General features: G+C 40.6%; 1 protein-coding gene across 4 annotated transcripts in view; it reads left to right on the top strand.

The window, feature by feature from the left end:
* The window catches only part of A1CF (APOBEC1 complementation factor), a 64,982-nt gene that overhangs the window by 12,714 nt on the left and 37,409 nt on the right, over positions 1-14,859 (top strand). For 3 of the 4 annotated variants that reach the window (XM_019507765.1, XM_019507763.1, XM_019507764.1), the window contains one exon: positions 6,449-6,592. The exons of the other annotated variant lie outside the window; for it this stretch is intronic. In XM_019507765.1, coding sequence (XP_019363310.1) covers positions 6,494-6,592 — 99 coding nt within the window. In that variant the 5' untranslated portion in view covers positions 6,449-6,493. The remainder of the gene's footprint in view (positions 1-6,448; positions 6,593-14,859) is intronic. 4 annotated transcript variants of the gene reach the window in all.

Genomic DNA, 14,859 nt, shown 5'->3' with positions numbered 1-14,859 from the left:
CTTCTTTGAGGTGACTTTTCTTGACTTTTTGAAAGGCTCTTGGTTGGACTTTTTGAAGGGTTCTTGGCTGGAGTCTTCTCAGGAGTCTTGGCTGCAAGTTTTTCTGGAGTCTTGTCTGCTTTCTTAAAGAAAGTGTCCAAGGAAGTTTGGACAGATGTTCTCCAGGGAGATGGGCAATGCAGCAAACTTTTCACTGGCGTGGCATCGCATCGGATCAAGTGTTGTAAAGTCAAAACTGACATCATAAAGTTGAAATAGGGTGTCAATTTATAAACATTGTAAGTGTGAAACATTGTAACTCGAAATATTGTAAGTCGAGGACTGCCTGCATCAGAAGCAGGGTAAGCAGAATGCCGTAACTTTTCTTTGGCAGACAAGGTCCTTTGTGTAAATGTGATATCTTTTATTAGACCAAGTAAATAGTTGGGAAAATTGTTCTTTGCAAGCTTTTGAGTACAAAAATCTTTCTTCAGGTAGAGGGAGAACTGATTATATATTTTTTTTATATATGAAGTATTTTGAAGCCAAAGATTCTTTAAAGCACACAGTGGTATAAAATTAGCTATTCAGATTTAAGATTCTGCCACTGAAAACTTTTAGGAATGTTACTCAGCATGCATTGGTGACATCAATGTTCACTGGCCCAAATGAATTATCACTGGGAAACCAGATATGCTGCCCAAGCATAAGCTTGGTCTCTGTTGCTCTTCATTTTTTATGCACTTGTCATCCAGAGTTTTGGGAATCGGTATTATAGTTATGCAGATTATGACCTGTCCTCTCCCCTTCTGGGAGAAAGCCATCAGTGATCATGCTGCCCTGGGGTCAGACTCAAGAAGCAATCCCCTATCACCCATCAGCTAGAGAGCTCCATTGAGGTGACTTTGTAGCTCTACAGCCAGGGAGCTGGAACACCTGTATGCCTCTATATAGTGCTATATTTTTTTGTTAATATTTTAGCATTACAGATGGACACCTGTCGATAACTTGTCAATGCCTTTAATTAAGATTACATTTCTATTTGGATTTTTCAGTGGTAAGCAAATTAAATCCCCTTATATCATAAATAAACAGAATTAAATTGCAAATTGGGACCAGATACTTTGGGGCCCACCCTAGATTACTTGAAGTCAGAAATGGATTAAGAGCAAATGAGATTTGCAATTCTCACCTACAAATTGTACTTAATGTGTAGTTATGGAAAGATCCAAATGACTTGGTAGCACCAGAAGAAATTAAGACTATGCATAGATAAAATGCCAATATTCTCTAAGAGCAACTTGAAGATAGTTTTCAAATATAGGATGGCTTTGTACCCTGTTAGTAGGCCCATTCCTGTACTTGGCCGTTCAGTTTCAACTTCAGTTAAGTTCAGTGGGAACTGCAGATGCAGAACACTTCATGTGAGGAGTCTGAGTTTCTGCCATTCACATGGATGATTACAGATGGCAAGAGGTATTTTTAGAAAGGAAGCTTTGCTTATAAAACCATGACAAGTGACAGCTGGACTGAAGGGTGAAGGAGAGGGTGTTGTTAAAATTCCTTTGAGTAGTCATCAATCAGATGATTTCTGAAACAATAGCTCATCACCTGCTACTTTAGGCACTTCATTTTTAGATTAAAAATTAGCCAAACAAATTTCAATTAATCCTGACTTGTGTTGGTAGGCAGGGTCAGAAATGTAATGGCCATGAAAAAATTATCATTGCAATGGGCAATTCCAGTTATAAATGCCAAGAAGCATCAGATGTTAATTCCAACTAAAATTTCTGCCCTGTGCCATTGGTCTCCAGAAGGAATTTTTCATTGACTTCATTGGGAACAGGAAAACATCTAAGGTAGCAGCACATAAGGGAATTATCATGTCAGATCACTGAGATCAGGCATCAGCTAGACTGGAAACCAGTCTGGGTACAGACATTCAAAAAGCCCAAGGCAGAATTGATCCAAGTTGTATGGCTTTCAGCAAGCAACGTAGTTTGAAGGCTGCAAATAAAATGCACATCCACCCTTTGGTGGTGGGAGAACATCTTAGACCAGGATCTGATATTTTTAAGCCATTGTATTGTGTGCTAAACTTCTGTTCTGTTACAGGTATAAACCAGTTGTGTGCGACAGACTTCTTTTCTATTATGGGTATAGACTGGTTTCTGATCACTTATACCAGCAAAAGTGTAATGTCTATACCTGGTCCCATTAAGCAACCTCAAAGCCTCAGCTATAAAATATATCTCCTCACAGTTTCACTCTGAACTTCTTAACAGTTATAATAAATCCTCTCAGAAAATTGAATTCTAATTTAAAAACTATTTAAAAAAATCAGAGAGCTTGAACACATACTCACATAGCTCCCAGATTGTATTATTAAGTAGTATTATGCTTATAAACCAATGCTATTATTAGACTTTGGTTTATTTTTTCAATCTATAATAAAAGAATGAATGTTTTCAAAAGTTCTGTTAAATAACATAGTCCATCCACCAGCCAGGGCACATTAGTCTTAATTACTGAATTACCACATTTCATGGAAAGCACAACCAAATGAAGCACTTCCAAAAAAATAGAGAGAGAGAGAAATCACCCAAGAAATAGGGGAACAGAATGGATTTCTCAACTAGCTCTAATGTATGCAACAAATAATTCAGGTATACAATTGTATAAAAACTAACTATTGATATTTATTGTAGGCAGTGAAAAGTATATAAAAATCTAGTAAGGAAGCAGATTAAAAGGCCAAAATAATATGACCCAAATTAGCTGAAAATAAGACTGAAATGTTAGTAGAAGATTTTGAAAGCTGGGTAATTTGGGGACTTATAAAATCTTTAGAGCTTAGTTCATTACAGTTTGGTGGCCCAGTTTCTACTGAAAAATCCTCAAGGCCAAAGTCTGACATAAGCTGTGGTCAAGCAGTCTTTTTATTTCAGTTATATCAATGGGAATTTCACATGTGTATCTGATAGCAACATCTAGCCAGTACATTTACATCAGGAAAAAAACCTCATAACATTGAAATTTGTGCACTAAATTAAATGTAAAATACATTAAAAGCAGACACCACTATCTAAATGCTTCATAATTTAGCAGGGTATCAGATAGAATAAGTGAGGGTTATAACTACAGGGAGAGTCAAATCAGAAAGGAAATGACCAAAAACACCATTTTCTGAATGAAAAGAGTGTTTTCCCCCTTTAAGAAAGAAATAGAAGTAGTCATAGCTGTAATTCACACGGTTAAATTTCACACTCCAAGGCACACTGCAGCAAAGGATTTTTACTCCAGTGCTTTTCAGCCAGGGTGCCACAGGTGTGCAAACATAGAATTCACAAGATAAACCCAAACTCACATAGGAATCCACAGTGTCAAAAACATGCTGACCTGTTGTGGGCTGAGCTTTTTGCAACAAAAGAACTGCCCTACTATGTTTTTGTAGTAAAAACAAAAACAAAGTGAAACAAGTGAAAGTGAAAGTTTGGCATTTCCCTAATGCCAAAGAAAAGGTTGAAAACCACTGCCTTAATCCTTCACAGGGGAGTGGGAACCAGGGGGCATAGGTCACTATGAATTAGTGAGCAAGGAGACTGGATGTAGGGAGCGCTGGGACAGGCAATCTAAAAAAATGAGGCTAGAGTTACTGGACAAAGACTGGTATTGGAATTAGAAATCTCAGAACTGGAGCCTGAGATCAACTTAGTGAGGAAGACAAGACTGTGACAAGGAGCCAAGTTCAGTAGAGGCAAAACTGAGATAGGTTTATGAAGGTAAAGCAGAAAGGATTGAGTACAGTAGTAAAAGAATCACTTGTAATCCCTAGATAACAGTCTCTTCCAGTATGGAATTGAATAGCCCCAAATCTCACCAGTCATCTGTCAGCAAACATCTGTGAAACTCATCTGCAAAGTGCTCCATCTTTTACTGCTTATCTATACAGAATGACTTCTTACTGCTTTCACTTATATGTTAGCTCAAGCAGGAAAGAGCTACCTATGCTTTACAGCTAAAGCTTCCAATACTCTTCATGACCAATGTGAGTTCTAGTATACCAAAGAATAACATTGCTGGGCTTTGTTTGCTTTTTATAAAAACTAGGAAATCACACACACCAGCTTTCAAAAACAAGCAGTCTGAAGTTAGAAAGTGCCACAGTTAAGGTTGCATGTGCAGCTTAATTTGGCTTATGATATATAGTTTTTAATTAAATAACTATTTTTCACTATTTATTTCTGCCTCATTAAGCACAAAGAATTTAACTGCTCAGGGCTGTACATTAAGGAAGACACTGCCCTTAGGATCTATGTTTCATCTGTCACAGAAGTCAGATAATGTAAAGTGAACAAGTCCAGGCAACTGCAAAAAGACAAAAGGAGGTTAACAAGGTTCTTTGGGTAAATCTGATACCTTTTATTAGACCAACTCAAATAGTTGGAAAAATTCTTTTTAGCAAGCTTTTGAACATAAACACCCTTCAACAGGCTGAGGTAGCATCTGCAGTTGGTGTGTGCTCTTTCTGGATGGAATGAATATTAAAGAAGCCAGAGGCTGGTATGCATGCAAGGAAGCCTGAGTCAGGGAGGGCACATGCCCCTCCAGCAGCCAGTCAGTGATTGGGGGGGGAGTCCCCCCGCAGCCAATCTCACTGCCCAGGGGGGGTCCCCTTGCAGCTGATTGTGCTGACCAGGAAGCGCAAGCTAAGCTCCTGGAAGTGCAAGCAGCGCTTCACCTGGTGTCCCCACTCCCCAGCCGGCACTCACGGGGGGGCACCAGTACTCCTGCCTGCCCCCTACTGCTGTTGCTTAAGTGGGGAGCGCTGCCTGTGAGGGGGTGTGCCAGTGCTCTCAGGGGGTGCACATGCACCTGCTATGTTTTGCCACTGTCTGCCTATGTCCTTAGACCAACATGGCTACAACCTATACCCCTGTAAAAAGAAGGTTAAAGCACTTAAAAGCTTCCCTGGATAACTGGATTATACTATTCTTTTCTGCTTCTGCCACTACATTCCTGAGTAATGTGAGACACTTAAACCAAACTGGCCAAAGGTGGTAACTAACTGGCTGCTCTTCATTTTCTGGAAGCCCAAAATGACATCCTAGGGCCTGATTTGCAAAAGTGCTGAGGTCTTATGCACACAAATGAAATTAAATGAAGCTGTATTTTGAACAGATGAAGTGCTGTATAATTCTAAACTACTCTAAAAATTCAGGTCTGTGTCTAAAAGTGTGCACTCAGAATTAGTGCACAATTGACCTTAACCTTGCTGTCCACATCTTTGTCCCTCAACTCATGGGGTATTGTGAAAATACATGTATTAAACTTTTGTGAAGCACTCAGGTGATGAGTGCTATAGAAAAGCCTACGAAGAAAATTAATCATTTGTCTTCAAAGTGGGGTTTAAATAGCATGCAGTAGATGATGTAAGGGGATACATATTGAACAACAAAGAGAGAACATTATGTTGAATAGCTGCTTTTTAAGTAAGCACTATCCAAACTGTATATATGAAAGAGGAAATCATATGTAACTATAATTAAATGACTAGATCATAATTTATGTCCTGACCCTACAAAAACTTAAACACATGCTTAGCTTTAGTCTCATTTTGTTCAGAGGGGCTCTTCACATACGTAAAGCTGAGTGTACAAGTAAGTGATTGGAGGATTGTAAGGACCTAGAAAAAAGTTGTAACACCTTTGGACTGTAGCATATTCATTATTGGACAGCTATATTTTTGCTGGCCTCCAAATTCAGCCTTTCATCTTCAGATTCTTTTTATATGTGAAAATACTATCTGCACATACGAATTCAAGGCTTTGTGCACAGTAAATGTTATTATTAACATTTCATTCAGAAAAGCCACTCTTAAGATATGCTTTTTTGACAGTCCATGACCTAATTCAAACCTTTTTGAAAGGAAGCTTAACCAATACTTCAACCAAAAAAAAATGTTGAATTTTAAAACAATTTTAAATTAAAAATTTAGATCTGGCCCAGACCTAAAATCCTGAACCCAGCTATCACATAACTGATGTTGTTCAAAATCTGAACTTGAATAGAGAATAGCAGATATTTTTCCCCAAGGGGCCAAATCTGAGCCCAGTTCCCATACAATGCTCTCCAGAGCCTGGGAAATGGTCCACTGGTTTTGAGAGGGCTCAAGGTTAAATGCAAGGGTCTGGCACCATAGAATTGCTTGCAGGGTTTAGTGTCTAAATCCCACATGCATACACCTTGTTCCAAATGTAGCAATGCCTTTGACTGTTGTTTCCTGTCTCTTCTCTACATAAAATGTGAATGGAGAGGTTGTTTCATGACCAAGATCTGTTGTTCTTCTGGCAAGATTACCTCAAATTACTGATTTAGGGAGAATGATCCAGGTAAATATCCTCAATGAAATGGACCTTCTCCTTTTAGAAGAATTAATTTATTTAATTTATCTTAAATTTGATTGCAGTGAGCACCCCTAATTAACCTGATTTTTTGCTGATAATCACTCACAATGGAATCAAATCAAAAATCCGGGGATGGATTGACCGGCACACAGAAAGAAGCAGCCCTCCGTGCACTAATTCAGCGCACAGGATATAATTTGATCCAGGTAGGAACTCACAGTCACGTGCCTGATACTGTTTTTTGCATAGTGTCAAACTTTCACTTAAATTAATAGTCTTTATCACAGACTTGACAAGAAAATATTTAACAATGAAATTTTTCTCTTTCTTCTTGCCTTTAACATAAGTTTTGTTCAGGTATTTGTATAAAAGATCATTTAAGTATGGGACTGTAATCTTCCATCAGTTCTTGGTTACACTGTAATAAATTTATAACAAAAACCTAAAGCTGAACTGTTCTGAATCTTGCAGTAGTTTCAATTGCAAATGGAACCAACCTATTAAATCAGAAATCCTTTATTTTAAACAAATGTTTAGATCAAGGTCTGAATTTGCCACCTTGTACCTATCTTTAATCTTGACTTATTAAGAATCTGATTTATCTAACATGACAAAGGAGAGAGATTTTTGTTATCTTTTAAAATCAGAGTTCTGCTTAAAAACTGTTCTAATAAGTCTCAAAGCAGGAGAGGTAAAATATTGTTTATTTTTTATTACTCCATAGGATTATGGGAAAGTAGAGGTGAAAGGAACCTCACAAGGTTATCTAGTCCAGCTTCCTGCTCAAGGCAGAATCATTCCTAGCTAAACCATCCTAGCCAAGTGTCGTTCTAACCTGCTCTTGAAAACTTGCAAGAATGGAGATTTCATACCTCTAGATAGTCTGTTCCAATGCTTCACTATCTTCATAGTCTGAATATTCTTTCTACTCTCCAATCTAAATTTCCTCAATTGCAGTTTGAGGCCATTGCTTCTAGTCAATGTCCCCTACAGCCACAGAGAAAAGGCTATCTCCATCCTCTTTGTAATCTCTCTTGAAGACTGTTTTGAAGATTCCAAGACTGTTATTAAATCGCTCCTCAATCTTTTCTTCTCCAGATTAAATAATCCTAGTTCTTTCAGACTTTCCTTATAAATCACATTTCCTTTTTTGCCACTCTCTGAGGCTAGGGACAGACATTACACATAAACTGGTTTAAGTGATCAGAAACTGGTTTAAACCTGTAACAAAACAGACATTCAATGCATGTAAACCAATTTGAAAATGGTTGAAACTGGTTTGAGATAAATGTGGTTGAATGTAGCATCAGACTTAACTGATTTGGGTCAAACCAGTTTATGCAATGTCTGTCCCAAACCCCTTGCTGATTTAAGTTAAACCAGAGACCCCCAGCATCCAGGCATGCTCTCTGGGCTGGGCTCTGCTCCAGAGGGCTGGGCTCTGCTCCAGAGGAGAGAGAGGCAAGACCTGAACCTGTAAGCCTAGAGCCCCAGACTGAGAGGTGGGAAGTGTTGGCAAAGACATGACAGTCATCACACATATGTGCCAGAGATGGAATTAAGGGAACTTGCAGATAGCTTCTGGCTGAAAGTTGCAGATCAAAGAATGCGGAGAGCTACATTTACATTATAAAGCTGAACTTGTAAAACCTAAACAAAGACTTTCTGAATGCCTGGCTGTAAGGAGACACTCTTCCCTCTGGATAATAAGACTTATGCCAGGCTTTTTCTTGTCTTCCTGCTTTACATTTTAAGTTAGACTAAATTGTGTATGCTGTGTTTTACTGGGCTGTACCTTAGCTTAGGTGAAGATTTTTGGTAGTTCTCTGTTGTATGGTTTTAAATTGTTGTGTTTAATACATGCTTGCTTCAGAGAAAGGACCTTTTTCCCATCCCCACTCATCAGTCTGGCAGCAGCTCCACCCAATGGCTGGCATCCTGTGTGTCCTACTAGCCTTGGGCTGGTGCCTGGCCACACCCTCTCCACTCCAATAGGGAGGGGTGAGAGCTCTGGAAGGCATCTCTTCCCTCCTCTTCAGCAGTCGCTGGCAGTCATGATCTAGTGTCCCCCCCAGCTTCCAACTTGAGCCACTGCAGGCACGTGCCTGCATTTCCTGATTTAACAGAGAATGTCTGTCCAGTTATTAACCAGTTTAAGCTGCGCAGCTTAGACTAACCTGTGAAGAGTGAATCAATTCAGGCTCAGGCTTTTTGAATGTCTGGCCCTAGCCTGATAGATTCTTCCTAATTTGTCCATATCTTTCTTGAAGTGTGGGGCCCACAATTGGACACTCCAAGTGAGGCCTCACTAGTGCAGAACAGAGGAGTACAATCACTTCCCTTGATTTGCAAGAGACACTTCTGTTAACAACACCAAGTGTGCTGCTGGTTTGGAGGAGGGGGCGGGGGGAAAGTTGGGGGGGTTGTTTGTTTTTCAACAAAAACACACTGTTGTCTCATATTGAAGCTTATGGTGTATTATAACATCCAGGTATCATTTGGGAGGTAAAATGTTGTTTCAAATTCAAAATGTCCAAGGATTTACTGGATTTTGGACTCTGCCTCAAGCCAAATATGGCACAAGCATCTTTCACTTTCAAAAGAATTAAGCAATAGTAAGACTAATGTTGCATTCTCTAAGAAAATATAATTGAAAATGGTAATAATAGTAGATCTTGTGAAGTTTGCCAAGTCTCAGATCCCATCCCTTCTTCTTTCTACAACACTAAGTGATATACTGCTGAACAAGACATATTAAGATTAAAAGAAACCCAGAACTACCAAAACTATACCATATATAATTAACATAGCAAAATGTGTGTTTTTATAACATATAAATCTGTGTGCTTGCATAAGCAAACATTTGCATTTATGAAACCTAAATCATCTGTCATCCACTCAATGCTAAATGTGATTAAAAATAATACCTCATCTGTATATATATTTCTTTATTTTCTTTTCTTTCCTACCTTTACCAGTATTTTTCTGTATCTGATTTCCCTCTGTTTTCAGTTACTTCATCTCTACTTCTTCTGTGTTGTTCCACTTTCTCCCTTCACTCTTTTCCCTTTTCTTAAATTACCACGTGTCTCCTTTCATCCCTTCCCATCTACCAGTAAGCTGTTTTTTTTTTTATTCCAAACATCCTCACACTATCCAAACTTGTAATCTCTTGGTTTATCCCATGCTCACTTACCTGGCAAATAGCACATAAAGACAATTTTTAAACCCATCCAACCAATCTGTGGAAAGCAAGAACCTGGGTAATTTAATTTTTCCAAATCGTAAGGGGAAGACCTGTCTGGTTGAAACAGGTTTTTATTTCCTGATGGGTCATCCCCCATACACTTTAACTTTGCCAAAGAAAGAGTTTAAATTTTTAGTATTGTTTACAAATCCTTTAGTAAATCTCAAAATGGTCTCAGCTGAGTATATGTGGCATATATATTCGGCCAGTTCATCATGTTTTTCAATTCCTTTCAGTTAGCAACACATGAATGTGGTTTACAGATTACATAAAAAAGGGATATGTTACATAATAATCACAGTTAAGAGCATGACAAAACTGAACAGAATAGTTGCACTTAAGGTTCAGCTTTAAAAATGGATCAATAGGAGTCTCATCCAATTTCTTGTGTGTCAAGAGAGTATTGTACTAACTATATTAATCTTTCAGAAAACATCTGTACCTTCTTCTGGGGCAGAAGGAAATTTTCAGCTTTATGTTCAAAGTTCTTGTGCTGCGGGAATCCACCCATGAGTGAAAGTATTTCTATAACTCTACTGTTATGCTGGAAATATTTACAGTATGAAACATAATAATGAATAAGTCCTACTATATATACTCAACGGATGATCCATAAATAACAAGCTGAGGGAGAGCCCTTGGGCTGTCTTCACTTATGTTCCTAGTCAGCTTTCCTTTAATATCCTAATCAATTTCATTTTGCTATGGGTTGTGTAAGTCTGTTTCCCTTTAGTTTAGGGTTGAAATTATTCCACAAGGAAAAATTATTTCAAAACTAGTTGGGAGTATTACAGAAAGTGAACTGACTAACCTCTCAGCTTCTATAAGTACAGGGCTAAGTACAGACGTTCAGAAAGCCTGAGGTCAAAGCAATCTCCAAATTGAATCACTGTCCTCTGAATTGGCTGAATCTGAATCTGGATCAAATATTTCCCTCTACACACAGGCCTAATGAGCACTATTATAGTGCTTTACCAGTAGTAGCCTGTTTGCATTGACTGAAATTGACTGGAGATTTGGACAGCTATATACTAGTGTACGTTTACTCCTGACTTTCTGAGAAGTAACTGGACCCCAGAGTGGATGGACTTATACCAGTATAGGGCTGTGCACAGGTGTTCCACGTTTACAGTAATGCAAACACAGGTTGTAGTGGTGTAAATGCCTTGTGTGTCCACATCTAAAGAGGCATTGAAGGAGAAATGTAAAAACAAGGAAGAGGCATAAATGCCAGAATGGAGGAAAAGATCCAAAATCAAAAGATATCATTACAGATGAGGAATACTAATACTGAAATTATTGTTGCCAGACTCCTTCTTCCTCAGCTGGACCAGTACTAATGTGGGCAAATAAGTATTATCCCATGCTGTATAAAAAATGGTGTGGGTAGAAGTCAGAACCAGCAACCAAGAGCTCGGGTGAAATTTGAACCAAAAGAAAACTCCATATATATCTCCTAAGTACTTTCTACCTAAAGAGTAGCCATTGTATCTGTAACTGCCTCAGGTGTCTGGCAACCTAATATTTCCCTTAGTGAATCCCTGTTAAAAATATAAGTTCTCTTATTCTACCTCCCCTAATGGTCTTTTCTCCTTCACATTGATTCTCTCCTTCTCTATCTCCCCTTCTCATCTAAAATTGATCATTTCTTTCACCTCCTTCTTTAGCTAGTTTCTGGGAATAGTGAACATTAGGGATGCACCGATAGAGATTTTTTGTGCCGATACCGATGGTTGATTTTTAATGAGCCATATCAACTGATACCAATCTGGTTGCCAGTATGTGGCCCAGCAACTTGAAGAGCTGCATCCAGCTGGTAAGTCTGCTGGTGGGAAGGGGCAAGAGGGGAAGGGGAAGAGGCGGGGGGCCAGGGGTTGGGGGGCAGATTGAGGCCCCTCCGGTGAAGGATGGAGTGGTGCCGAGCCTGGGGCAGGCATTGTCCAGCCAGGGATGGGCAGGGCACAGGATGGAGTCATGACTCATCCAGAGGGCACGGGGAGGGGAGGACATGCACCTTTGGGGGAGGCAGGGGGGGCGTGTGCTCCCCAGATCTGTGCATGGGGTGATGGTGGGCTGCTGCTGCAGGCTACAGGCTGCAGGCTGCAGCCAGTGCTGGGCTTTTATCAGCAGGGGGGCTGGGCTGGGTCTGCCCTCAGGGTAGGCAGCAGCAGTGCTGGGAGTGGGGTCTATGGCAAATTTGGGGTTGACTGTAGCCCTCCCCCACACCCAGCTCCTCCTTGCAGCACCACCACCACCCATCCCAAGCACAGACATGGCCAAACCCCCCCACCAGGATGAGCCTGGCACTCCCCCTGGCCCCAGACTGCAACAGCAGCCTGCATTCACCCCATGCACAGATCTGGGGGACATATCCCCCACGCCCTCCCGGGGTGTGTGTAGGGGCAGGAACCACCCCCTCCCCGCTTCCCCCAGATGAGCTGCTTGCGGCTCCATCCCATGTTCTGCCCCACCCTGGCTATGCAGCACCTGTTCCTGCCCCTGCCCCAACCCCACTCCCTCCCTCAATGCAGGGACCTCAGTCTGCTCCCCCCATGCCCCTTCCCTTCCCCTTCCCCTACAACAGACTTACCAGTCAGACACTGCTCTCCACATTGCTGGGCTGCACTCCTGGCTGCCTGTGTGCTGTGCTGTGCTGTGGCTGTGGTCATGCACAGAGCATTTATCGGTGACATTATTGGCCACATCAGCCAAAAAAAAAGCTGATGGCCAATAATGTCAATTTTCCTTATCTTCACCAACTTCCCGTGCCAATACGATATGGGACTGATGTATCAGTGTACCTCTAGTGAACATGGATTGTGATGAAGGAAACCACCCCCCCTCATGCTTTCACTCATCCCACTCACAGTAATCCAGACAAGGGATTGACATTGCTTCTGTGATTAACATGCAAAAGGTAGCTACTGACCACAGGTCTCTCCTCCCAGCCTTCTTCTTCACTTCCTCTCTGATCTATTCTGACAACTTCTCATGGTTTGACTCATCATCCCTATATCTGATCAATCAGAAATCCATCTTTCCATCCTTGTCCTCATCCTATCCATTCTATCAAATGTCTGGGACTTTCCCCACATAATGTTTAGTTCTGACTATCTATCTGGCAACTCAGGAGAAACATTGGAATCCTTACTCCAATCCATTTCCCTTCGCTTACCACAACAACAATTCCAGTAGTCTTCAGTTTCAAAAGCTTGGTGTTATGATATAACAGTGATTCTCAAAGGGTATTCACAGCACAGTAGTATACCACAAGAGTGGTGGAAGTGTACCACAAGAACCCACTGTGTAAGAAGGTAAATGCTCTCCTGCCCCATTTGACACTCTGCACCTGCCCCAGCTACTCCAGCGGTACAAGCAGCTGCTCTTTTGGGGACTGTGGCTCCTGCTGCTGCCTTCCTCTATCCTTCCCAATTCCCAAGAAGCCCCTATCCTACCCTCTCCTTCCCCCTCACCTTATGCTCCAGCAGTACAGTCTACTGAAGGCAGGCAGACAACAGAAGGAGCTTTATGAAGCAGCCCAGCTTGTTCCTTCCAGTCCTTCTACACTCCCATAGCTGACAGAAGGGGCTGCAGGCATAGTCATTAGCATGTGAGACCCTGCAGTATCAGCCCCAGCAACAGGGGCTGCCTTTGCCCCCTGAGGTACAGATGAAAGGTTGGGAGGGGGCAGACAGTGAAAAGAGGAGGGCACATCAGGATGAGGTCAGGCCCCAACACCCTTATGTGGCACCAGCTAAATCAGTGATTCTCAACTTTTTTAGCCTTAAGGTGTCCTTCATATCTTTTCTGAATTTAGATCTACCTCAGTGATTTTCATCTGGGATGCTGCCATGTTCAGAAAAGTTATAGTTATTTTTTACCAGTACATCTCAGCACTGATTTTCCTCTGGCAGGGGAATGGAAAATGTTATATGTTTTGAAAATACACACAAACACACACACGACTTTTGGTGTAAGAGTGATGTGTCTGTCCATTTTAATCCAGAAAAAAAGCCCACCCCAAGGAGCAAAAGTTTGGGAAACACTGTGGGAGACTCATCTTTCTTTCTCCTGCCACCTTAGGCTATCACTAAATCCTGTCACATTTTTCCTCTACATCTACCTTAAAATACATTTTTCCTTCCTATCCTTATATTTATTTCCTTGTCACAATCAGGTCTCATCTCAAATGTTGCAGCCTTGCCATTGCTGGTGTCTTTATTTCCATTGTCTCAGCTTCCAATGCAACTGAAAAATTAAATTTCTTCACCAGCTTCTTCACCTCCCTCCCTATGTACCTTAACAGGATTTGTCTCACCTTCAGCATCAAATTTAAGATCCTTTGCCTGTTCTGCAAGACAGCAGAATTCTGTTCTCATCCATTCTTAGTTTGCCTCATGTTCCCTTTAATTCTGGTCAACTCTCACTTCTAACTCCTCCCTTAACATGCTTCATAGCTCCTTCTTCAATGTAGTCCTCATGTCTGGAATTCCCTTTCTCTTTAGGTATGTCAGTCATTTACCCCTTCCTCTTCCAAATAACTTGTGAAAATATAGTAAATTTATCTACATTCAGTGTAGTAAGAAGCTTACATTCCGCTTCCAAAAGGTCTTTATAAAGAACAGTGGAAATTTGTACTTTTGATAAGGACATTGCCTAGAACCAAAACTACTTTATGCTCTGCTTGGGCATACATACCTGTTGTACTGTGAAGAGTTCAGCTGTAGAAAAGCTTCTTGCAATCGATTCCTTTTATCCATGTCATACATTTGCAACAATAAGTGTGTTGCTTAAAATAGCCAAGGTCAAGACACTCATCTGTATTATTCTCTAATGTAGCCCATGACCCTCAGTGAAACTCATCTCTGATCAGCAAGAACCTACCATGAAAGTGACAGGGCTTGATTTAGTTACTCCTACAGTCTGTGGAAATATTTCTATTGCTTTCAGTATCCATTCAGAACAGTATCATAACAACCTTGTTTTCTGAGGCATATAAAATACAATTAAATTGTAAGTTTTGACTCTGTAAAGGGTGTTTCATGGTTCTGAAAGGTCTATTTTTTAGCAGCCATCCATCCTTGAACAACAGAGAATATTAAATAAACACTACAGATTTTAAAACCTGTTTTTGTCTAGAGTTTATCTATATGGTTTAGCTTCAAATCAACAAAGACAGGTAACATTTCAGTAATTATTGGCTATTTCAGTAGGTATTGAATCCAG

This window comes from Gavialis gangeticus, unplaced genomic scaffold, assembly GCF_001723915.1.
Source record: "Gavialis gangeticus isolate Ggan-Ray unplaced genomic scaffold, GavGan_comp1, whole genome shotgun sequence".
Taxonomy (NCBI): domain Eukaryota; kingdom Metazoa; phylum Chordata; order Crocodylia; family Gavialidae; genus Gavialis; species Gavialis gangeticus.
Note: the sequence above shows the minus strand (reverse complement) of the source record. Positions and strands in the feature narration are given on the sequence as shown.